General features: G+C 40.3%; 1 protein-coding gene across 1 annotated transcript in view; it reads left to right on the top strand.

Moving 5' to 3' along the window:
- LOC577327 (chromodomain-helicase-DNA-binding protein 8) overlaps nucleotides 1-25,601 on the top strand; it is a 52,014-nt gene that overhangs the window by 23,564 nt on the left and 2,849 nt on the right. Inside the window, exons 23-41 of the mRNA XM_030976130.1 lie at nucleotides 335-588; nucleotides 1,097-1,184; nucleotides 1,957-2,068; nucleotides 2,949-3,108; nucleotides 3,692-3,781; nucleotides 4,147-4,247; nucleotides 5,895-6,018; nucleotides 13,637-13,790; nucleotides 14,613-14,715; nucleotides 15,381-15,505; nucleotides 16,011-16,087; nucleotides 16,707-16,921; nucleotides 18,182-18,401; nucleotides 19,098-20,148; nucleotides 20,747-20,947; nucleotides 21,635-21,698; nucleotides 22,168-22,547; nucleotides 24,418-24,555; nucleotides 25,225-25,509. Of these exons, the coding sequence (XP_030831990.1) occupies nucleotides 335-588; nucleotides 1,097-1,184; nucleotides 1,957-2,068; nucleotides 2,949-3,108; nucleotides 3,692-3,781; nucleotides 4,147-4,247; nucleotides 5,895-6,018; nucleotides 13,637-13,790; nucleotides 14,613-14,715; nucleotides 15,381-15,505; nucleotides 16,011-16,087; nucleotides 16,707-16,921; nucleotides 18,182-18,401; nucleotides 19,098-20,148; nucleotides 20,747-20,947; nucleotides 21,635-21,698; nucleotides 22,168-22,547; nucleotides 24,418-24,555; nucleotides 25,225-25,509 (3,942 nt within the window). The remainder of the gene's footprint in view (nucleotides 1-334; nucleotides 589-1,096; nucleotides 1,185-1,956; nucleotides 2,069-2,948; nucleotides 3,109-3,691; nucleotides 3,782-4,146; nucleotides 4,248-5,894; nucleotides 6,019-13,636; nucleotides 13,791-14,612; nucleotides 14,716-15,380; nucleotides 15,506-16,010; nucleotides 16,088-16,706; nucleotides 16,922-18,181; nucleotides 18,402-19,097; nucleotides 20,149-20,746; nucleotides 20,948-21,634; nucleotides 21,699-22,167; nucleotides 22,548-24,417; nucleotides 24,556-25,224; nucleotides 25,510-25,601) is intronic.

Here is a 25,601-nt window from a genome sequence, read left to right as displayed (position 1 = left end):
AAAAAGTTTGCCATGCTTGTGCCATGGTTCCATAAAGAGCAATCATGAGTCAGTGTTGTTGAGATGATGATATATGTCCCCCTTACTTTTAACTTCAAGCGTGGTGACACCCCACAGAATCTGATCAAGAACAAAAGTATATATTATTCCTGGAACAGAACCATGTTTATGCTGCTATCCATTCAAGGTACACCATAGGGCCTGTGGTGCTCTCACTACTTTATGTATGTATGTGCCACTTGTGTTAGGGAGCTTGTGTTTTTGGATATTGGTATCGATATTTTATAATACCATCAAGATTAAATCTGTTAATTGTGCTTTTCTTTGTCTCCAGGAGGACTTTCTGATCCACCTCCCTCGCCAGCGGACCAAGACCAAGCGCTTTGGCGACATGGACGAGATCCTGGACCTGACCTCTGACGAGAGCGATGACGATCATCCTACCGCCAAACCTCCGGCGACGACCACCACCGGCAAGAAGACCAAGGAGAAGAGGGAGCCCTCGCAGAGACCGCCCAAGAAGCAGATGCCCTGTGGCTGGACGCGTCTGGAGTGCTTCAGGGTGGAGAAGGGCTTGTTGACATTCGGGTAAGAAATATCCTTACGAAGGAAAGTAAAGCCTTTTAATATTGTTATTAATTGTCCGTACGTATGTTTTTAAATTAAATTCGACATTAAAAACCTTAAATAAAAAGCGGACTGTAGATTTTAAGATTTTTTCGGTCGGTCGCAAAGGGCAATAACAACTTTTTGTTGTTACAATATTGTACATCAAGTACTGTCAAGTAATGTTCATTGTTGCATAATCTGGCATAGTCTAGAATCTTGTGTTTGTGTTCTTGAGATGATGAAGACTTATATCTCCTTACAATCAAAACCTGGTGATTCTCCACCAAGATCTGATCAAGAACAAACACTTCAAGGCAAGAAACGTTAGATAAATGTTTCAATGATTGTAGGAACAAGAAGGATCACCCCATCTTTTTTTTTAAAACTTGGATCCTTTGCAAAAAATATCAAGACAAGAGATTATCACTCAGCAGTTGATCACATTTGATGTTATTAAAGATAATTCTCTCGTGAAATTTGTTCGTAGATGGGGCCGATGGGATGACATCCTTGCAACCACAAGGTTCAAGAGAAGACTCTGTGAGAAGGATGTGGAATCCATTGCCAGAACCATGGTAAGTAGAGCAACAATCCCACCTGTGCTCCTATCTATCTAAGTATCTTCTCCCGGTTCGGAGGTTGATTGCAACACCTCTCCATTTCACTCTTCTGCCATTCTGGTGCACTCTTGCAGTTTTAGTCCACTCCAGTTCTTGACATTCTCTTCACAGTTGATTCTGCGTTTCCCTCTCGGGAACTAGATCTTTCTACTCTTCCCTCCAACATATCTTTTATGTGCTCCACCACTTACCTTTTCTTTATAAGCTCTTGAAATGATGACAGAATCATAACACTTCCTACTGAATTAATGATGGTGTTCTGCAATGCTGATCATGAGCTAGTTTGAAAGATGAAGCTGTAAAATCTGTATCATGATGTATGTATCATGCTGTACCACAGAGTAGTCACACCTGTTTAAAGCAATAAGCACTGTGTCATAATGTGAAAATGTATATAGAAAAATTGTTATTTGTTCATAGTACAAAATTTATTAATAAATAAATAAGATGGATGGTCCTTATTGTCTCCCCTCTCCCTCACAATTGAAACAAATCACAATAGAAAACTACAAGTATGATGTATTTGTAGGAAGAAATGTTTGTATGGTTTAACAACATTCTCAAGCTCGTATGGAAACTTAAAAAGGTTATTTGATAAGTGTGGCTGATTTTCATCTTTGATTTGCCTACAGCTTAGCCTTTTCATGATTTACAAAAATAGGATCAAGACCATGCATTAATATTAAGATCTAATTTTCTTTCCTCTACTCTCGTATGCATTATCTAGTTGATGTACTGCCTTCAGCATTACAAGGGTGATGAGAACATCAAGAGTTTCATCTGGGACCTGGTCACTCCCGCTCCTGATGGAACGGTCAAAGACTGCAGGAATCACAAAGGTCAGTCCACTTTGAAAGACGCAGAGAAGTCGGCTCTTGTGGGGAATTTGACACCGTTCCGGTGTTTACCCAATAACAAGTGTTGTCAATCACCAGGATTAGCCTTCAGTTTTACGACCAATAGACCTTATGTAATGTTTTGCTTTTTCCTCAACCGAAGACTCTCTGAGAGACTAGGGGGTATTTCTTGATAGGACTCTAGGTTTGCTGTCTGTGTGCAGACTTGTACACCCATTAATGGTATTTCCACCGAGTCTGGTGTCAGCAAATTATAGCCTTCTGCAAATGGAAACTGACGACCCTATCACGTTAACGTTCAGAGCTACAGTTCACAACAGATTTGTACAGTAAAATGACCTGTAATATTTTTGAGCTGATTAGTTCAGACAGCCAGCATCCTGTGCTAAAACGTTAAATCCATTTATAAGTAAACTCTATGATAAAATTTCTTTACAATAGTAATCTTGTGCTGTTTTTATTGTTGCATGTGATTACATGTCTTTTGTTGAACACCTGAACAGATACTTCTCAAAGAGATGTTTTATGTTGTAGATTTGATGAATATACCTTACTTTAGCATCTTGGCTATATTCAGACCGCATACCAGGTGTATTGTAGAATGCTGCTTCTGAAATGATGTTACTATTTGCAGACATTTGAAATCTGATTACATTGGATGATTCCTTCTAACTGATCAGAAGCAACACGATTCGTTTTAGCTTTCACTTGTAAAAAAAAAGCTTAATAATTGAATACAAGAGAAAGCTCTGTTATTTATAGATACACATATAAACTGTTGAGTGATCATTTCATGAATTTCAAAGGTAAATTATCTATTTTTTGTTTAAATTAATTTTTCAATTCATTCCTTCTTTGTCAGGACTCTCTGCACCGGTCCCAAGGGGTAGAAAGGGTAAGAAACCCAAGAGGGAGCCCCAGGCAGCGCACATCAGCTACGACATCACAGCCAAGGAACACAACCTGGACAACCTGCTGCATGACCAGGGCTACAAGAACCACCTCAAGAGACACTGCAACAAGTGAGTTGGTCTAAACGGCTCTTGAACAGAATCCTCAACTTTTGGGTGGGATACTTGAAAGAAATTTGAAGAAAAAAAAATAGAGGTTCATTTGCTTTTTTATCCTAGTTTGTGTGAAACACAGCCTAGGGCATTTTTTTACTTCCAGGATAGAGGATTCAGAAGCTACATAGGCTATGTAGGCATTCTAAATGGTCATTCAAATTCTCTAAGTTCCCGGAATGTAGGTAATGAATCTTTGAAGAGTCTTTCAGTCCAATTTCCTTTTCTTTATAAGCTCTTGAAATGATGACAGATACATAACACTTCCTACTGAATTAATGATGGTGTTCTGCAATGCTGATCATGAGCTAGTTTGAAAGATGAAGCCAAAAGTGCTGTCAAATCTGTGGGGATCTCCAATGATGTATCATGCTGTACCACAGAGTAGTCACACCTGCATAAAGCAATATGCACATTGTCGTAATGTGACAATGTAAGTAGAAATATTGTTATATGTTCATGGTACAAAATTTAACCACACCATTTACTGGTAGAACTCACCCATAATACAGTATCTAAACATCTGCTTTATTTTTTACAGGGTACTACTGCGTGTCCGTCTACTGTACTACCTGAAGCAAGAGGTCATTGGCAAGTTTGCTGAGGAGATTGAGAACATGGTTCATGCTAAGTAAGTCAAACATATGTCTGCTGAGAGCCAGTAGGATACTACTAATAACAATGATGATGATGATGGGGTTGGTGGTTGTGGTTGTGGTGGTGGTGGTGGTTGTGATGGTGCTGATAATGGTGATGATGATGGTGGTGATGATGATGATGATGATGGTGATGATGATGGTGATGATGATGATGGTGGTGATGGTGATGATGATGATGGTGGTGATGGTGATGGGGATGATGGTGGTGATGGTGATGGTGATGATGGTGGTGATGGTGATGGTGATGATGATGGTAATAATGATGATTGTGTAGAATCCTGAGCAGTGGTAAATGATACCGTTCTCTCTTCTCTTTTATCTTTGGTGATGGTTACAGAATGCTGCCGGTAGAAGTGCCTTGTCCAGAGGGTGATGCCCCCGTGGGCTGGTGGGATCGGGAAGCTGACCACTCATTGCTGATTGGAGTATATAAACATGGTGGGTATCTAATCTCTCCTTCTCTCCTTCTCTCCCTCCCTCTCTGGGTATCTAATCTCTCCTTCTCTCCCTCTCTGCCTATCTAATGTCTCCTTCTCTCCCTCCCTCCCTCTCTGGGTATCTAATCTCTCCTTCTCTCCTTCTCCCTCTCTGGGTATCTAATTTCTCCTTCTCTCCCTCCCTCTCTGTCTATATAAGCTCTCCTCCTCTCCCTCTCTGTCTATCTAATCTCTCCTCCTCTCCCTCTCTATCTAATTTCTCCTTCTCTCTCTCTCTCTCTCTCTGTCTATATAATCTCTCCTCCTCTCCCTCTCTGTCTATCTAATCTCTCCTTCCCTCCCTCTCTGTCTATCTCATCTCTGCTTCTCTCCCTCTCTGTCTATCTAATCTCTCCTTCTCTCCCTCCCTCTCTGTCTATCTAATCTCTCCTTCTCTCCCTCCCTCTCTGTCTATCTAATCTCTCCTTCTCTCCCTCCCTCTCTGTCTATCTAATCCTCCCCTCTCTCTTTGTCTATCTAACTTCTCCTTCTTTCTCTCTCTGTCTATATAATCTCTCCTCCTCTCCCTCTCTGCCTATCTAATCTCTCCTTCCCTCCCTCTCTGTCTATCTCATCTCTCCTTCTCTTCCTCCTTCTCTGTCTATCTAATCTCTCCTTCTCTCCCTCCCTCTCTGTCTATCTAATCTCTCCTTCTCTCCCTCCCTCTCTGTCTATCTAATCCCCCCTCTCTCTGTCTATCTCAACTGGGGGTGTTTCACAAAGACTAAGATCAACTTTAAGTTGTACTTAACTATGGCAGGCCGCTCATGCCACTGCCTTGCTCTCACCATTGGTCTATCAATTATGATCTCTAGATCTCTAATTCTGTAGATTTGTGACCATGATTTGTATGTCTCTTTGGAACCAATGCCAGAAATGGTTAGAGGAACTAGTGGCATGATGGCCTGCCATAGTTAGGTCTAACTTTAAATCTATCTTATTATTTGTGAAACACCCCCCCCCCCCTGTTCTTCCCCCCCCCCCCTCCCCTATTTCTATGTTCCTCTCTATCTCTATTCTTTCCTTCTTTCTCCGATATTATCTGCATCTGTCTTGAAACCTGTAATTAGTAAGCATCACTGTAGGGGGACAAGTGATCAGATGTTTACTTTATCGAGTCAAAGGTCGTAAAGATCAATTGACATGTAAACATAGGCTTTTTGTTCTCATCCTGATATTCCAAGAATAGTTCAAGCCAGGATCTTAACTGAATTTAGGTGGAGACATATTGGAGCCGCAGTCACATTTGTCTAGTATAACTCTTGAAATGATGACATACATTCTACGTATCATCCTGATCTTATGATGGTGTTCTGCAATGCTGATCAAGAGTAGATTCTTAACCCCCCCCCCCCCCCAATTTTTTTTCAATAATATTTTTAAGCATAGCCAGTTAATTTGAACATTTCTCTTTTTAGGTCCTTAAATGAACGTAAGAACTTATGAAATGATCTACAACAGTTCTCAGATATATCTATATTGCTTTTGTATGTAGCCAAATTTGCTTTCTGTGGTCTTGAACCGGTGACTTTGGGGTTCCAAGACCTCTTCTATAACCACTAAGCTGGTACAATACCTCATCACATACTATTCCTCTGAATCTCTGTAGGTTATGAGAAGTACCCAGGAATCCGTCTGGATCCCTGCCTGTGCTTCAGGGAGAGATGTGGGGTGCCGGACCACAGAGAGATCATGGCTGCCCAGGCCAAGGAGTATGAAGACTTCAATGAAAGGTAAGTTCTTTGGAACATCAATGCAATGGCCACCTAGATATGAAGCCCCCTGATAGAACAGTGTAGGCGATTGTGACTTGTTGGAACTAGATTTGAATGTCATTGCGCATGTTTAGATGTCTTTTTAAAAATTGCAATAAAGTCAATGCATCAGAGACATTTGGTGAAGCTACTCATCTTTATTTACCTAGTCCCTTGTGTAGGATGTGAGGATTTAGTTCCTCTGGAGCTGACTGAAAAACATATATTCGCTTTCTTTGGCTCTCTGGTTAAGTGAATAATTCAAATACACAGTCAGTTCAAAGGTTGTTGCTTACAAGTTCCCAGTTCAGACAGTCATCGCCCACCATTTTAGTTTCATGGCATAAAGTGTAAAAAAATTCTCAATTAATTAAAATTAAGGCTTTTGTTTTATTATTGAAGAGATGTAGCATCACTTAGTCCAAGCTTGTAGAAACATTGTATCACAATTATACTTGTGTTATGAATATTTAAGTTTTTAAAGACTTTTCATGAGTGATTCTGTGACATGATGTTATGCCATGCTAATACTGAAAGTTCATTGCCCTTTCCAGGGCTCTGGGACTTTGTGAGTTGAAAGCTCTTCATACAAGGAAGGAGACGTGTAGTCTCTGACCCTCTGATCACAGAAACTTGCCCATTTTTCCTGAGAAAACCTTACACCCTCATGGTAGTCCGGCAGCCAAATCCAGATTATTGGCCTAACCTTGTTTTATGGTCTATAGTTTTTTTTTCAATGGATTTTGATTGCTTAGACCTTCTATTTCAAGAATCCGATTGCTGACACTCTGTCAGCCTTGAGCAATTTAAGATATATGACATCATACAAAATGGCCGCCAAAGTACATGATTTTCCTATAAAAATGAATAATAAATATATAATAAGGATTTTTTCTACAATTTTTGGCAGCCAAATGTCTGTATCTCTCTAGGACCATCACTAAAAATATGTTTCGTGGTGTTGCATGGCCAGAGATGACCAGCTTATTTGCATATTTTGAAATAGCGCCCTTTATAAACATATTAATTTGAATAAAATATGTGTGCCAGCCAAATGCCAATTTCTTAAATCTATGTCACGTTGAAATCATATTAAATGCTTTTTTGGGGAAACAATTGCAGTTGTGCTGCATTAATCTTTCATCGTGTTTGGTACAAATTTAGATAGGGTAGGTGTGGGGAATGGAAGACCCTTAAGCAGATTTGCATAATTTACATAAACATGATCAATGTTACACATACAGACATTTTTGTATTCCCTTTAGTATTTTTTCTCTTTATTTGGTAACGAAATTGTGGTGATGATGTAACTGATTAATAAGATAACAATGATTAATGACGTCAGCACCAAAGGTCTCTCATTACCTACATGTGTAGGTAATAAGGGACAGTTACAATTCAAGACATTTTAAATACAATTTGAATGAAAATGGGATTGTTATAGTTAGTTCAAACACTTTTTGAAAGATATACATGCAGCCAATGAACTTAACTGTAATTTTGAAACGATTTTAAAACAATGGGGCCCAAAATTTTGGCACATTTCATAAACTTCCTTTTAAAACTATTTTTTTTAAGAGCCACCCCTAAATATCTGCATACACCACAACATTCAGTGAAAATTGTGTTTTTATATCAGAGCAAAATTTTACGATCAAAATTGCTTATCTTGGTCAATTTTGCCAATTTTCTCGTAGAGAGAACGCACTGTAGTCTTCGAAATGAATTGGATATATGCAGTAGTGTTGTTGAAGGCCACATATGTCGCTATATCAATATTGGAGCCATCACGGACAGACAGTGATGGGTTCAAGCTTGGTGGTCTCCAATTCCCTACACCTACCCTACATATGTCAAGAAAAAAATGGCTATGAAAGAATTTATTTTTCAACAAATCGGTGAGAAGTGGTTTTACGGCACACATTATTATTCAATTAATAAGCTTTATTTAGACCAGCATTGCTCCAACGTCAGTGAATGTGGATAAAGCAGTTGACATCTATACTAGACAGATGCATGATTTTCAAAAGAAATTACATGTTGGATTCTATGTCACAATTTCCAAGAATGTTCAAACCGTGGCAGCCATGAAGAAGTCAATGTTGGCGTACGAAAGTCTATGAAAAGTTGATCTACTCCAGAGTAATAGGACTGCAGACAAGTTCAAGAGAGGTCAATGTCAAGGACATTTTGTCATAAGAGCTTTCACCAGTCCCACCAGCACTTTTTGATGATTCTGGAAACGAGCACTCCCATGTCAAAGACGGACTTATAGAATTTGACAAAAGTTGAGATGTCAGCCAGGCATGAGACACTGGAACAACCTTGTACAGTCATTGATGGTTGTGCTCTGCTGTGGATGAAAATCTGATGATGTTTGCTTGGTGTTTGACAGATCCGAGAGTATTTAGAGGTCATAACGGGTCGAGAGTCTTCCAACTCAGTCCCGCATCACTGCTGCCCTCCAAGAAACTATCTCTTACTGTTTGTCGTCGTCGTCGTTGTCATATAGATCATGGCTCACCCTTGTGATGACCCGTTTGATGAGACCTTTTGATCGGCATCTGTCTCCTGCAATCCGGTAGAGTGTCTTTAGTATTTAGAGGGTGGCTAGTGATTTCCCTAAGGTCGTCAGTCCATCTGAGCTTGAGTCTTCCTTTGTTACGTGTTTCTTCAAAGGTACCTTGAATGATAAGTCAAGGTTGTCCCCTGATCTTCTGCTAACGTGACCAAACTATTGTAGCTTGTACTTGTCAATCCTGGTAGCAAGTGGCGGTTGATCTCCGATGATGGACATTAATTGTGTCCATTGGTGTTGTAATCTCTTCATGTTATCCCAAGTAGCTTCCTCCAACACCACATTTCAAAGGCAGATATTGCCGAGCTTCCACCCTCCTTGACAATCATTGACCCAAGAACATTATATAAACTTGTCCACTTGATCAACTTCTTCTCCATCAACCACCATGCTCTGTTGCATGTAGTTAATTTCCACCAATCATGATCTTGGTCTTTTTCACATTGAGGTAGGGTCCAAATTATTCACTTGCATCCTTCACTCTTTTTTAAGGAGTTCTAGTAGTTCTTCTGATGTTCTTGTTATAAGTGTTGTCAGTGGAATACTGAGCAAAAACACTTAGAGGAGCAGAAAAATAATCTGCATCACCACCACTCATACATGTTACATGCAGGCCCCGCGGAACTTTTTTTTAAAGCGGGGTGGGGGGGGGGGGGGTTGAAGTATTCACGATCAGGAAGAGAGGAAGAAAGCGTGGTGTTCAAGGGGCACAGCCCCCGGAAGCTCAAGGGTTTCAGGCATTTATTAACTGTAAGATGAACATATTTTGATACCTCATATCACCTCGGGTCACTTTCTTTCTTTCTTTCTAGTTCTCTTTAACATACTTTATACAAAAAGTGAGGGGGGCTCGAGTCCCCTGAGCCCCGCTGTTCTGCGGACCCTGACATGTAGGCTTTTAAATAAGCATATTTTTTGCTTGACTGTGGATTTAGGATTTGTCATTTTCCAACATACGCTTAACAAATAATAATTTACTAAAAAGTGAGAAAAAACCCAGGAAAATCATGTCATTTCAGCAACATTTGTAAATCACTGGTATCGAATATATATTAAAAAAAAAAAAACAGTTTGAATTTTGTTTGGGGGTTCAACTGTCCCCAACCCTCCCCCCATACCCTTCCCCATTAATACGCCAGAGTGTGTTGTATTGTCGGCGTATCTTAGGTTGGTGATCGTTCGTCCACCAACAGAAACTTGACCATAAAATGCCTTTCTCATGATGAATTCAGCATAGATGTTGAAAATTTGTGGTGATAGGTTGCAGCCTTGACGGACAACTTGACCAATAGTGAACCTTTCGGTGTCGCCATTCTCTGCTCTTACTGTTGCTTCTTGGTATTGGTAGAGCGACTGGATGAGTTGAATTATATGTGCTGGAAAGCCCATCTAGCTCATAATCTTCCATAGGCGTTTATGTTGTACGCAGTCAAAAGCTTTGGAAAGATCAATAAAGCTAGGGAGAGAAGTTGTTGAAACGTGTCTCTAGTGTTGCTAACTTCACTATCTTTTCATGACAACAAACTACAGTTGATCGACATCATAATTATATGCGCGAGTCTGCAGGATGATTGGGTGCTCAGAAATAGGCAAAAGCACAATCAGGCCTTTACCGTCAAGATGAGGTTCTTGTTGAAGTGATTCCAGGCAGTGATGTCATGCCAAGGAAAGGTCTGTCCACAACATAGTTATGATGAAGCAGGCAACATCAAAGAACAGCAAGCGATTGGAATTGATGCTAATGAGATGATGTATGTTAGGGTCCTAGTGGATGACACAGACGTCTACGTACTACTTTTGCATCATTATCTACATGACGGACTTATAAAACGCCAATGACCATGGAGACGCCCCTTCACAAATCGAACTGTTATTGATGTTCCTGCCAATGTAGACAAGTTAGGAGATATCATTCCATCGATGTTGGCAGGACATGCGTTGACGGGATGCGACACTCTTGGGGCATACTTTGGCATTGGATAGGGTACAATGCTGAAAGTGATGAAGCAGAAGATTCGACTCCCTTAGGACTGAGTTGGCAATGTTGATGCAGCATGGTCATATGTCATCACTCAACCTACTCAATGCTTTGCTTCATGTTATGGACAGTCAACAACCAACTGAATGTCAGAGGCTCGTATCAATGTGTGGCTATCAAGGGTCCGAAGACTAGGAGCTCCAAATACCCCCAAACCTTGCCTCACTACCTCAAACTACTGAAGCGTTTGTAGAAAATGTTAAGAGAACTCATTTGCAAACATGCGTGTGGAAGCACGCATTACAGTCACGACCTTACTTTGCAGAATTAAGTGTTAAATGACACCCTCTTCCGCATGGAATATTTTAGGGTTCCCAACACTTTAGAGGGCTTTTAAACAAATTTCAAGATTTTGAAGCAAACTTATAAACGGATATAGTCCTGTATCGTAGTGGTAGTTCGTAATTTTTAGGTTAATTTAAAAGAATCTAGTACCTTAGAATACAAATCTAGTTTCTTAACGCTGTCACTGAAAATGGGCATTTATCACCATATGCCACCTCATATCTATGGGACAGAGCATAAAATTCAACCGTGTTTTCTTCGAGTATCAAATTATAAAATAAAAATAAATGTGCAGAACAATCTTTACTCACTGTATCCAGTGCATCTAACTCATGACATATGATAATCTCATGTTAGAAATTGGTATTTGGCCATCATTTTGACCTATGCAAGTTAATGTGTCTATAGAGGGCGCCATTCCGAATTATGCAAATTTGCATATCATTTGTGATCATACAGCATCGCAATTTTTATTTAGTGATGATTCTAGAAAAAAATCAAGATATTTGACTGCCATTTAATGTAGTAAAATGCTGTTAAAACTTTTTATATCATTAATTTTGGTTAAAAAGGGGATTTTGGCGGCCATTTTGTATGACGTCACATATCTCAAATTGCTCAATGCTGACAGAGTGTCAGCAATAGAATTCTTAAAATTGATGGTCTAAGGGAATATAATCCGAAGAAAAAAAAACTATAGACCCTAAAACAAGGTATATCGAGATGGCTGCCGGACTATGGCACCTGAAAATTCTATACACTTCTATTTCACTGCTTTGCTAGTTCTATTTTACCAGGTTGACAGTTGTTCCTAGATAAATAGTAACATCTGGGACCCGTTTCACAAAGCCATTTTTCACTTACAAATGATAAAAATCAGTGACAAATCTGCTGATAACCAATCAGAAGCAAGGATTACACTAGCTTATAACAAAAACTGTCATTTGTCACTGAAATGGGGCCCTGTTCATTTTAGTATCTTAATATTCTTTGTTATGCCTCCGCCACCGAAGGCGGTGCCGGAGGCATCATGTTTTCGGGTTGTCCGTCCGTCCGTCCGTCCGTCCGTACGTCCCGTTTGACCGTTATCACAATATCTCAAGAACCATTTAAGATTTAAACTTAAGACTCGGGAATAGTATTTATCACCATAGGAAGACGATCTGATTAGATTTTGGAGTACGTAGGTCAAAGGTCACAGGTCACAGAGGTCAACTTATGAAATTCCTTGTATTGAGTTTGTTAACGCGGTATCTCAAGAACCATTCGAGATTTAAACTTCATACTTAAGGATAGTATGTATCACCATAGGAAGACAATCTGATTAGATTTTGGAGCACGTATGTCAAAGGTCAAGGGTCACAGAGGTCAACTTATGAAATTCCATACATTGAGATTGTTATCATGATATCTCAAGAACCACTGGAGATTTAAACTTCAAACTTAGTGATAGTGTGTATCACTATAGGAAAACAATCTGATTACATTTTGGGTCACGAGGTCAAAGGTCAAAGGTCACAGGGCTCATTATGTATGCAAAAACAGCTTGTGATCGCGTTATGTGAACAACCGATTGATGGATTCCTGCCAAACTTTGGTCATGTATGTATCTTGCAGAGCTGATGAACTGATTAGATTTTGGGGTCACGAGGTCAAAGGTCACAGGGCTCATTATGTATGCAAAAACAGCTTGTGATCGCGTTATCTGAAGAACCGATTGATGGATTCCTGCCAAACTTTGGTCATGTATGTATCTTGCAAAGCCAATGAACTGATTAGATTTTGGGGTCACGAGGTCAAAGGTCACAGCGCACATTGTGTATGCAAAAACAGCTCGTGATCGCCTTATCTCAAGAACCGATTGATGGATTCCTGCCAAACTTAGGTCATGTATGTTACTTGCAGAGCTGATGAACTGATTAGATTTTGGGGTCATGAGGTAAAGGTCAAGGTCATGCGGCTCATTATGTATGCAAAAATAGCTTGTGATCGTATTATCATTAGAACAGATTGATGGATTCCTGCCAAACTTAGATCATTTATGTATCTTGCAGAGCCAATGAATGGTTCATAAGATCAAAGGTCATGGGCTCATTATGTATGCAAAAATAGCTTGTGGACGCATTCTCATTAGAACTGACAGATGGATTACTATTTAACTCAGGAAATCTTGCAGAGCCAATGGACTGAGTAGATTTTAGGGTCATGAGGTCAAAGATCAAAGGGTCATATATGTATATGAGAAATTGCTTGTAATCACGATATTCTGAGAACATGTTAATGGATTACAATTGAACTTGAATTTGAAAAATTTCTTCCGTTTCGGTTTGTAAAATTGCTCTATGACGGAGGCATCATTTTCGACTGCGCGCAGTCGAATTCCATCTAGTTTTCATCTGTGTGGTGAGAAAATTTCTTTTGGAATATTAGATTTTAGGGAAATGATTTGATGTGATTTTGTAGAAGAAATTTTGAAATGCAAAGTTTGGTAGTCAAAGAAGATTAAAGACATTTGTCTCTTCAAAAAATATTTTACAGCGATTTTATATCTATTTGCTGCTGCTGTTCTCATATGCAATGATATTGTTCTATAGATTTCTCGTCTTGTAAAGTGAAAAATTCAAGTACGAATAAAAACAACATTTATAAATGCGATATTAACAACAAGGAACCACCATTCTTTTTCACCCTTACAGTCAGCTTGATGTGGAAGGAGGAGACTTGGATGGAGATGATGGAGAAGGTGATGACCTAGGAGATGAAGAAGGAGGCGGAGGAGGAGGAGGCAAGGAGGAAGGTATGGAGATTGCTCCATCAGCCATACCCAAGCATCTCAAGGAAGACCCTGATGTAAGTAGACTAACTCCTGCTCTGCTCTTCGATACTAAAGTTAAAACCTGCTTTAACGACCACCTGTATAAAAAGACCACATGTCTGTAAAAACCACATTATTTTCTCCCATGAATATGGTTTATCATTGAAACCTGTACTAAAGGAACCTGTACATAAAGACCACTTGCCTACAAAGATCACTTTTCATGTCCCCCCCTGAGTGGTCTTTATATACAGGTTTCACTGTATTAGCATTATCAAGATATACAACATGTATGAATTCAACTGAATGTAAAGCTTGTAATGATAGGGCAGGATTCTCCTTGTTTTCTGTTGTTTGGTGGTTATTGATCTTTTTTGGGGGGCGGGGGTAGGTGTGATTCTATTGAAAGTTTGTGGGAAATCGGAAAGTAATTGTATTATAGCCAGTGGTAAATGAAATGATGTTGTACCATCTTCATAAAGATATTCATATTGTTATTTTGTACAGCAATGTATTAGTCTGTTTCTGTAAACTGTATTTTAAGGCAAACAAAGATAGTGTATGCATGATAATCAACACTGAATCCATCTTTGTGAGCAAAATGAATAGTGTACTTCAAGTGTTATTCAAGTTATTTCCCTGATTATGAAATCACTCTTGAAATGATGACAAAGAACATAACACAACTCACTGAATTCATGATGGTGTTCTGCAATGCTGATCAATAGCTTGGTATTTGAATTTGATGGAGAAAAAAATGTGGACCATTTTATGACATCAGATTCTCTCTAAGCCCCTGACATGTTCCCTTCCACTGTATGATATAATCAATTCCCATCCCCCATCTGTTTGCACAGGATGACTCGATATCACCAGCAAGTACACGACCCTCGTCACCCAACTCCAGCGGGAAGACGGTACCAAAGCTCAAGATACATGTCAACTCCATCATCATACCAAGTAAGAGCATGGTTATCATACGATTCTGTCGTAGGTATTTTAGACTGCATCTCTGGCGAGAGAGTTATTTGCTGCGTGGCTTATCTGATGTGTTGTAAATGTGAATGCTCTGGAATCGTTTTTTTGTATACCAATTTATTTTATTAGTGAAGACTTTGAATACTGCATCCGCTGAAATGTGGCAACACAACTTGCGTACTGCAATTAATGTTACTCGTTGTTGCTTTCAGCTTCACATAAAGAATCTGTGTACTTCAATTACATAAGAATTTCAATTGCAGTTTTAATACGTCTAAAATGACTGGTACAGATTTCATCTAGGATCATTGACTTCTTTTGCTTCTGATTAAAAGTATTAATTTTGATATATTTGTCAAATGTCAAGATTTAAAACTTGAAATGACATCTACTTGCACTTCATAAAGAGTTGATTTTAATTGCAACTTGTTTGGTATTGATATCAATTACAACTATGTACATAAGAGGAGACTGCATAGGAGACTGCAACCTTTTGATTGATTGGAGGACTTGCAATCGATTCGGATCAATGGCAACTCTTTATAAGACGGAGCCCAGAACTTGCTTTCCACAAGCCTATACCCTGAAACCTAATTTCGATACGACCAGCCCCTCATTGTGTTCTTTTCATTCACCCCCCTCCCCAGCTGCTGTGCCCGGCAAACTACTGTTCCCCACAGCACCCGATCTGAACACCAGGCTGCGTAGACTGGTGGCGGCCTACCAGAGAGAGCATAAGAAAAGACAGCTCAAAGAACAGAAGAGAGAAAAGGCAAGCCTATTCCTCAATGAAATGTGTGACAATCAATGAACAGTGGTTATAGTCTACAACATCAATGATTTTTGCTCAGAAATGGTTGCATGGAAGAAGAAAAATATTACGGAATCGTATAGCCCAAAGATTAGTAAAAAAGCCAAGAAGTACATAATTTCTTTTGGAAATTTAATCATTTATAAAGTGACTGTGCTCATCTCCATTTGTATGTCAATGGTCTTAGGGAGTACTTACCTCAGATCTAGAAGAACATTTGTTGAAAAGTGAGAAAGAAATAATGGTCTTCCAATCTAAGAATCAGAGAAAATGATTATACAAATTCTAAAAAAGGATGTTGAAGAGTACTGATCATGGTGGGTTTGAGATGTATGGAAGAACATGGTTCGGAAATACCCCCCCCCCCCCCCTGAAATGATTATCTACAAGAAAAGAGTTCCATGATTTATTCAAGCATGTATATTATACTTACAGATAACATTATTTTTGTCTCAATTGAATACAGAAAGAGCAGGTCAAGATGGTGAGGATGCAGGAACAGATGCGCCAGAGAGAGCTACGAAAGATTGAAAATGCTCAAAAGTAAGTCGGTGCATGTCCTTTAATTTGTGGGTTTGGGGTTTATTTGTCAGCAATATATACACAAAACAATCTGAATTGAATTCTTTTCTCATCAAGATGTCATTCATATAAAAACGGATGATTTATGTTTTTTTAATTCATTCATTACAGGGCGTATACGCTCTTGTTGAAGCTGTCTATGCATCTATCGTACTCACCCTGCCGGCTCCGTTCGATAGGTGCTTACAGCCTCAACACGAGCGCGGATATATCGTATAACGAACCCATTTCCATGCATCATTTGTATATTATAAGATGATGAAGCGGATCCTAATCAAACGATTGGTTGAGAGCGTACACGTGACCAGGCATATATTTTACCTAACAAGTAATTTTACCAATGACCGGTCATTAGTAAATACTTATGACCGGTCATTAGTAAAATCATGTTATAAAACACCATTTTATAAAACAAATGAAACATCATCGAAACAGTCAAAGCACCCTGGGCTAACGCCTCGGGTGTGTTGTTAGACTGTTCCAAAGGTACCTTGTATGGGTAAATCCTTACTAATGCCTTCAGTGCTTTGTATTATTTGTATAATAAACCATCACACTACTGTCCATCGTCCGATCGCAGGTGGTCGAGACGAGAGGAGGCGGACTTCTACCGCATCCTGACCGCCTTCGGGGTAGACAAGGACCAGGAGACGGGCAAGTGCCGCTGGGAGCGCTTCAAGCACCTGGCCAAGCTGGACAGGAAGTACGAAGACAGGATGACCGAGTTCTACCAGCACTACTACGCCATGTGCCTCAGGGTGTGCAAGAGAGCTGAAGAGATACCAGAGGGATATGGTGAGTTAAAGAGAAGGTCGAGTTCTGGGAAGAGGTGAACAATAATTTGTGAGCGTTATCCTTGTTATTATGCAAGTGTGGAAGAACATCAGAGAATAAATGTTCCCTGAAAAGCATGGCTCTTCAAATGCCTTAATATTCTAAATATGGCATGTAACAGCTTAAAAAGTGGGACAGATTTTTATGCCACATGCTCTGTAGTCCCATTCCGAGTACCATATACATCTTTCTGTGTACTGTGCTTGTAACCTTACCAAGACTGGGCCAAATATCTTATCACCATGATGATTCCAGAACCTTGCAGGACACCAATACTAGATGATCGACCTTTTCTGATCGATTCCACAATGTTTTTTTCACAACGCAATCGCATGACCAGAACTCAGCTTTATCTTTAAATTGAAAGGCATAGATCTTTTTGTCCCAAATTTCAAGAGCAGATATTTAAATTGTATGCCGTCTTTGTAAATGGCTTTGTGTTATCGTTTCCATCTCTGCAATATGTCCCCTAGTTTCTATCATTCATTCACAGTATATATTGTAGATGCCGTGATCTTTATCCTGTTTATTTATTTACATGTTGAGGAATAAATGTTTGACAAGCCTCTTTATAAGCTCTTGAAATGACAGATACATAACACATCCTACTGAATTAATGATGGTGTTCTGCAATGCTGATCATGAGCTAGTTTTTAAGATGAAGCCAAAAGTGCTGTAAAATCTGTGGGGATCATGACCTAAAGGAACCGGTACATAGAGACCACTTTTCTTGTCTCCCTTGGGTGGTCTGTATAGACAGGTTTCACTGTATATGTTTGAATATCAAAGACACAAGCTCCTTTAAATATTAAGTTAGTATGTAGACGTCTGCTGAAATAACACTTTTGAGGCATGATTTTAAAGCATTCTAGACCGCCATTCCTCTTAAATACTTTGGTGATAGGTCCTTTTCATGCTCTGATCCACGTTTGTGGAATTCTCTTCCAGCCTCGGTTTGTTGCATCTCTGATATTACTTTGTTTATATCAAAATTAAAAACCAATCTAATGGAAAAGGCATATTCAACCTAGTTCTTTAATTGTTACCTTATCTTGTTATCTTATGTTTGATAATTTCACTTTAAATTTGTTTTCTTGTCACTTCTCTGTTTAGTTTTACTTGTATCAATATTGTAAAGCGCTTTGATATATATCTAATATGAAAAGCGTTATATAATTAAAAGTTATTATTATTATAATTATTTCTCCACCTTCTCTGCAGGTGCCACGCCTCTCCCTGACAACTTCACCATCGAGGACATCACGGAGGAGAGGGCCAGCAAGTGCCTCTCCCGCATCGACCTCCTCAACAAGATCCGCACCCAGATCCTACCCCATCCTGACCTGGATGAGAGGCTCACCAAGTGTCGGCCCAGCATGGAGCTACCCGATTGGTGGGAGCTCGGTCGCCACGACAAGGACCTCATCCTCGGCGTCTGCAGGTAAGTTGGCAATTCTGTCAAAAGTTCTGTGATGTGCCATCAACTTTTTTTTTTCTTAGATGCTGATACACATGCAGATTCACCATTTGTCTTCATGTCAGACGGATGCAAATAAAAAAAAATGTCAGGGAGGGAATGTCTCATTTTGAAATCATATGAGGGAATTATCAATGACCAAGGTCTTTCCCTTCTGTATTGTGGCCTGTAGTTACTCAACAGTGCAGCAATGGGGATTGCATACACCTCTGGAATGCTTTTCTGAAGTTCCTCACCTATCCCTAACATGATAGGCCAATCATCCACAGGAGTCCTGTCACTCTCCATGATCTTGTGGGATCTGTTTTGCTGTTGTTAACGTTAAAGGCCCACTGTACTACTTGTAGCTACTTGCTCCCTCTATATAGAAAACAATGCCTAATCGGTGACCATTGGTCCCCCATGATCCTCTTCTTCTTATTCTAATTGATAGCTGAGTTGATGAGATAGCCACCTGTCAGTGACCTTCCTGGGTGGTCTAATCCCTCCTAGCCAAACTAATACAGCCGGCCTTTAATATACATGGTCTACCTTTAGTTCATAGCTTGTGTTCCTTCTTCTCCAAGTGATATTTGTGTGTGCATTTTTATGAAGGCAGGTTGAATCAGTAAGTTGAATTACTCCTCTATGACTATTTTAATTGATCATCCTCATGTACAGGTATGGCATCAACAGGCAGGAATCCCAGCATGCCATGATGAACGATGAAGAGCTGTGCTTCAAGGAGCTCAAGGAGAAGTTCCCCGAGGCAGCCGCAGCCATACCCGTCCCTGTCCCTGTCACCAGCACCTCCCCAGGCTCAGCACCGGGTCCCTTCCAGAGGAGACCCGGTCTCAAGAAACCTGGCCCTAAGAAGGGCGTGCCCAGGAAGAAGAAACCACCTCCGGGAGGTGACCCCAACAAGCCCTCTGCTGCTCCTCCTGCAGGAGTGGAGGGCACCACTCATCAGGGATGTGAAGAAGGGAAAGTGGGTTTGGACAATGGGGACTCTGCGCCGCCTCAGGCTGCACAGAGTCCAATGAGGTTTGGAGAGGGGGGTGATGATGAAAGGACTAAAGGGGACGAGGTGGAAGGAATGGAGGACACCATCGACGGGGGTGCCATGGAAGCAGCAATGGATTCCTTGATGGATTCCTCAAAGCTCGGGATCAAGGAGGAGGAGCTTGAATCACGACCAGACAGTGCAGACATGAGTCAGGACGCCAACAGTATCAACGATGACCTGGACGAGGGCCTCGGATCTGGCGATGACGACAACGAAGACGAGGACGAGCAAAACAAGATGGATGAACATTCACAGGCTGTCACCGAGCAGGAAATTATACCTCCTCCGTACGACAGCCTGGACAATATGAGCAAAATCTCAGGGATCGATGAAGAAACGTCAAACTTGTTTGCAGTGAAAACAGAGAGCATGGATGAGGACTATGAAGCGAAAGAGCACTTGACAAAGATGGAGGTGAATTATGAGAACTTGTCGGATGATAACAGCAACTTGGGTGATAGTGAGCAGCCGATGGACGTGAAGCCACCTCTGTCCATGCTCCAGGAGTTTCTCCTGAAAGGTGGTGACGAGAATCACCTTGCCATGGTGAAACAGGAGAGTAAAGGAGGCAAGGTGAAGCCGGAAGGGAAGAATGCCAAATCTAGCAGTACTAAGAAGAAGGACAGCGTACCCAAAGTGGTCGTCCCGACATTCAGATGGCCAAAGGTAGGGTTGAAGCCCCATACTTGAAATCTGATTATATGTTCTGAATCTGAATGCCAAACTTTGATTATGGCTAGTTTGGCTTAAATATACCGTGTAATTTCATCTGTTTAGAGCCAGACTAGTTTAACTGGAGCATATAGTTGGCCCGTCTGGCTCTGCGCAGATGATGTACAGTTACCCCATGGCATGATCAATACATGGTGGTAATCAAATACCCGTTGGTGGTTAGAAAGAAAAGAAGCTAACTCTTATTCACAGTCACAATATTTGTAGTGCATTTTACTGGTAATGGTTTTATGTCTAAACCTTGTTATAGATGAACAGGTTTAATGAGGAATAAATAAAAAGATTCATTCATTCATTTCACTAAAGAGAATCAGTATTAACAAGCTGCAAAACATTAATTCTGAGCTTGTAAAGCAATTTATTTTGTCTTTAGTCATTACTGTTTGTCACTTATAAATGCAAACAGCTTTTATTCTCCAGACAGTCGAAATGTCCTCTGTGTAATAACATACATGCAATGTTATTGTATTCTTCTTTACTAAGTGTTCAGTCGTGAAGACATCCCCAATGAATTTTTTTCTTTTTTGTGCAGGATCGTGTGATTGTCCACAGACTGGAGCAGCTGAGCCACCTGGTGTTGAAGGACGAGTGGCCGGGGCGCAGGCACCACCACCACCCCGCCCTCACCGAGCCGCCTTACGATGACACCGACTCCCCTGGCCCTAGGGGAGGATTGGAGCACAACTATGCAGGCGGGATGAGCTCCGGTCGCAAGAGATCCGCACCAGTACTGGTAGGTTTCACTGGGTTCATAACACAGATGGGCATTAAATGATGGGGATGATGATGATGGTGTTGGTGTTGGTTATGATAATGATGGGTAGCATGTTGATTATGTAGACGAGGATGAGGATTGGACCTCGACTATTCCTTACTTTGGATTTAAGATATGACTACTATAGATACCTTACATTAATAGAGCACATGTATTTATGAAGCATTAGTGTTACTACAACATGTGTATATACGGTTAACAACTGAATTACTCATACCCTTACCAAGTTTTGTAAACAAAATTTAGTGCCATATTTGCTGGCGATAAGGCTGCAGCGCCGCATAGGCCGCACCTCCACTTTGACATTTCAAAGAGGGGAAAAAGAAAAACAAAACAAACAAACAAACAAACGGACAAAACAAAATAATCGTAGTTTTCTTGTAAAACACAATTTTTTTTTACAAACTGATACCAAATCCATTAATACTCTTGTAATTTGTGTACGGTGCTCGTTACTTTACCAAGACTGGGCCAAATTTGTTATGATTTTGATGACTCCAGAACCTTGCATTACACACCAATACTTACATGCTACATGATCAACTTTTTCTGATCCTTTCCACCCCTTTTCTTTCACAATGCAATCGCATGACCAGAACTCAACTTTATCTTTAATCTCAATAAATATCAATGTTTCCATTGTAGAATCCTGATGGTACCGTGAGGAAGAAGAAAAAGAAGAAGAAGCTCATGTTGGATGCACAAAGAGGTAAGTCATGATCCTTAGTTTATAACTATATATACATGGTTTCATAATTGGGGTTCCACACTGAGAGGGTCCACAATTTCATGTGCTATCACTTCTTAGCTGACCCCTCACACTGCAACAATTAAATGTCATTCTCCTGTTCTTTGTGTATTATGATTTATGGCATCAAGAGGAGCAACTAGCTATAGATAGTTAACTCTTTAGAGATCCAATTGATAATTCAAATAACGATGAAGTTCTGATAGTACTCAAAGATAAGCTTGAGTTCTGGTAATTATTTGAAAATAAATTCTAACAGAATCCAACAAAACTTTCACTGAATGTTCAAATGCAGAATAAACAACCTAGAATGAATTCTAGCCATGTTCTCTTGACATACGATTCCCATACCAGAGCTCAAGATTAGCTTTAAGCTGAAATGACTTCTTTATTCTCATCTAAAATTTGTGTGTGTTTGTTTACCAAACAGCTGCCCAATTCGCCGCTCTGATGCGCCAGAACCAAGCCATGATGGCCGCCTTCACATCAGGGAGCGCCCTACCCGGATCCACGGGGGAGGACCCCTCCTCGGCCATCGCCGCCCTGGCCAACAACACCCCACCCCAGTCTACCTCCATGCTCCCCCTCCCTCCCAACACCAACCCCTCCTCCTCCTCCAGCTATCACATCCACGACACAGTCTTCAAGGCGGTGCCGGACTTTGTGAGGGAAGGGCGTGGCCCTGCGGAGGGGCGGGTGGTGGGCGTGCTGGACCTGAGCGGGAAGGGGATGGCCAAGAAGAAGAAGAAGAAGGTCAAGGTTCATACCCTGAAGGTGGACGGCAAGCTGATCAAGATCAAGAAGCCAGTGGTAAGATTTCATGTGCAACGCTGTGTATATGTAAGCCTCAAAAAGAGTGATTTATTGTTAGTAAATCGCAACCAAGGCCTCTCAGTGTAGACTTCTTATTTGGTGAATTACATGGAGGGCCATTTCATGATTGAAGTTGGATTGGTATACTTGTTTTTATTCATGGGTCATTTATTTGCTTCCATCATCATACAGTGAATACCTGTGTTTAGCTACCTATTTCATGTATGTTTGTTAAGACCATCAGCCTGTGACGAAGTTCCTTGTTGCTCTTGAGTAGTCTTGCATGCAGGTTTGACTCGAGACTCTATAGCTCATTGGTAGAGCAGTGGTCTCGTAACCTGGAGGTCCTGGGTTCAGAACCAAGTTGATGCGCTAGTTCCCTTTAGTAAGGCATGAATCCCCATTACCAAGTCCCTCGGCCCCTTGCCGCTCGTTTCTCAAAACCGTCATAAGTCTGACTTCTGGACTAAATCAGCGTTAGTAAGCTACTTGTCCACTACATTGTCCACAAATATTAGAAATGGTTATATTTATGGATATTTCAGCCGTCTTTGAACCTATTTTCATCAAACAAAGATGATTTTGTCATTTAAATTGTATGTTCTTTCAAATTTGACTCTTAGTTTTTCATTATCTCACGAAAAAATTATTTTGTGAAGCACCCTTTGCAACAAATATTTTAACTATCCCTTTAATACCAATCTTTGTTTATGCATCAATTTCATGGTCGTCATGGTAATTAAACAAGCACCTGCTACTGTACAGAACCCCTTTCACAAAAGCTTGGCTTATCCTTTGAATCTTTTGAATATGTTAGATATCATAGAATAGGTATCAGAATCAGGTCAAGGGGGGTGTTTCACAAAAACTAAGGTTGACTTTAAGTTGGACTTAACTATGGCAGGCTGTTCAAGCCACTGTTTGCTCTCACCATTATGATCTTTAGATTTGAGATATTATATTTTCCTTCAACCATGAATTATCCAAAAAGGTCAATTCTGTAGATTGTGACCATGATTTGTGTGTCCTTTGAGAGACCAATGCCAATAAATGGTGAGAGCCAACAGTGGCATGAACGGCCTGCCATAGTTAAGTCCAACTTAAAGTTGATCTTAGTCTTTGTGAAACACCCCCCAGGACTGTACTGTGGTTTATATGTTATTGTTTCCTGTATCCCATTGAATGTGAATGAATAGGGAAGTAACCCTTTAGAGAGAGAAGTGAATGAACTGAGCCATTGAAAAGCACATGCGCTCAATCTATTGTTCTGTTTCCTGATGTGTGTTTACATAGGTTTTATAAGTCATTGAGCACAGCAGGGCTTATCGATCCAAGCTATGTAAAGGTCTGTGTTTCCTCCAATATGTTACAAATACGATAGAGTCTCTGCTTCCTGTTCCTTTGTTCAGAAACTTCAACTTTTTAGAATCATGTTAGCGATGAAACAAAGAGCAGAAGATATTATTTTTAGCCATGATCGGTGTCTTTGTCACAGTGTGCAAGAGAAGTTTGATAATGCTGATATGACAACTTCCAGAAAGAAACATTGTTTCAAATTGTAAGAAAACCGTGAACCTCTAAATCACTGATCTATATTTATACTTAAAATTGATCCTTCTCTGATTTGGTTTTGGTCTTTTCCTTCATTGGGGGATCTTCTTATTCTTTTTCTGCCAAAAGTGGAATTTAAAAAAGATTAAAGAGCTCCATGAAAATCTGCCCAAAGGATCTGTGTCGTAACCTGTCTCTGCCTATCTCATGCTCATTTTCTCCAATTCATAACTGATTAATTGTCCCACTCACTTGTTCTTGAGTAGCTATCATGAAGTACTGAGTTCAAGTTGACGTGAATTAACTTGAATTTTTGTATTTCTGTATCTCCTCTTTTCAGGATGATTCAAACCCCCTCAAACCGATGAAGAAAAAGAAGAAGAAGCACAAGCACAAGCTCGGTGGTGGAAGTGGCCAGTCTACTGAACAAACCACGTCTACTGCAGCTTCAGAAGTAAGCTTACTTGTCTCATAAAATATGGGGTACTATTTTAGGAATATTGCATCATTGCTATGATGTCAGTATTATGACCTCTTAGGTTTTAAGCTAAAATTAGAAGATGTCTATCATATTCTGATGACGTTGAAGTAAATAATGATTCAATCCTTTGTGTGTGGTGGTATTGACATTTAACTAAGTTTTTAGAGTGTGTTCCTTTTTAATTGAAGTTCAGAAATTTAACTGTAACCCAACCCTGTTAGCACTTGGCAAAGTGTGTGAAAAGTTTCTATCTTGCTTTGGAAAAATTATAGGTGATTCTGACGTTGTTCGCTAGCGCTTGTGCATAGAATACATTTCATAGAGGAAAATGTCATGAGAAATATATAAGGGGATAAGGTTTTTGTAAGTGCTGTTATTCTATTGTCCTGTGAGAAATAGTAGAATATTGCAAGGAATATGGTGATTAGTAGCTGTTGATGTAGTATCATCATCATCATCATCATTATTGTTGTAATTAAATGTGTTGAATGTAGAATCCCAATTTCATGTCATTTTTGCAATTAACATAAGAAAATAGTTGTTTCTCGTAACACTTTAAATTGAATTACCAATTTGTTATTTTAAATGTTGAATAGTACCCTGAAACTGATCACCGTCTCCTATCCTATGTTGTGTCCCCAGTCTCAGGAATCTCAGGACGACGGAGCCACAGGCGCGGCGGCCGCACCCTCCTCCTCTCCCGGCGGCTCGACCACGCCCGTCAAGAAGAGGAAGCGCCTGAAGAACCCCATCAGGCTGGACGAGGGTGCCATCACCGGTGAGGAGAAGGTTGGGATGATCTCCAGGGAGTCTGGGAAGAGGCTGGCGGGCAAGCACTGCCCGTCCCTAGCCAACCTCTCTGACTGGCTTATGAAGCATCAATCCTACAACGTGGCCATGGAGTGGGCCAATATTGTCAAATCTAAGGTAAGGATATTTCTTCCTCTGCCATGTGACATTGTGTGTACCTTTAAAACAGGTCAAGTGCAGGCCTGATAATTACCTGATTTAAATTGATT

This window comes from Strongylocentrotus purpuratus, unplaced genomic scaffold (assembly GCF_000002235.5).
Source record: "Strongylocentrotus purpuratus isolate Spur 01 unplaced genomic scaffold, Spur_5.0 spur5_scaffold_8, whole genome shotgun sequence".
Taxonomy (NCBI): domain Eukaryota; kingdom Metazoa; phylum Echinodermata; class Echinoidea; order Camarodonta; family Strongylocentrotidae; genus Strongylocentrotus; species Strongylocentrotus purpuratus.
Note: the sequence above shows the minus strand (reverse complement) of the source record. Positions and strands in the feature narration are given on the sequence as shown.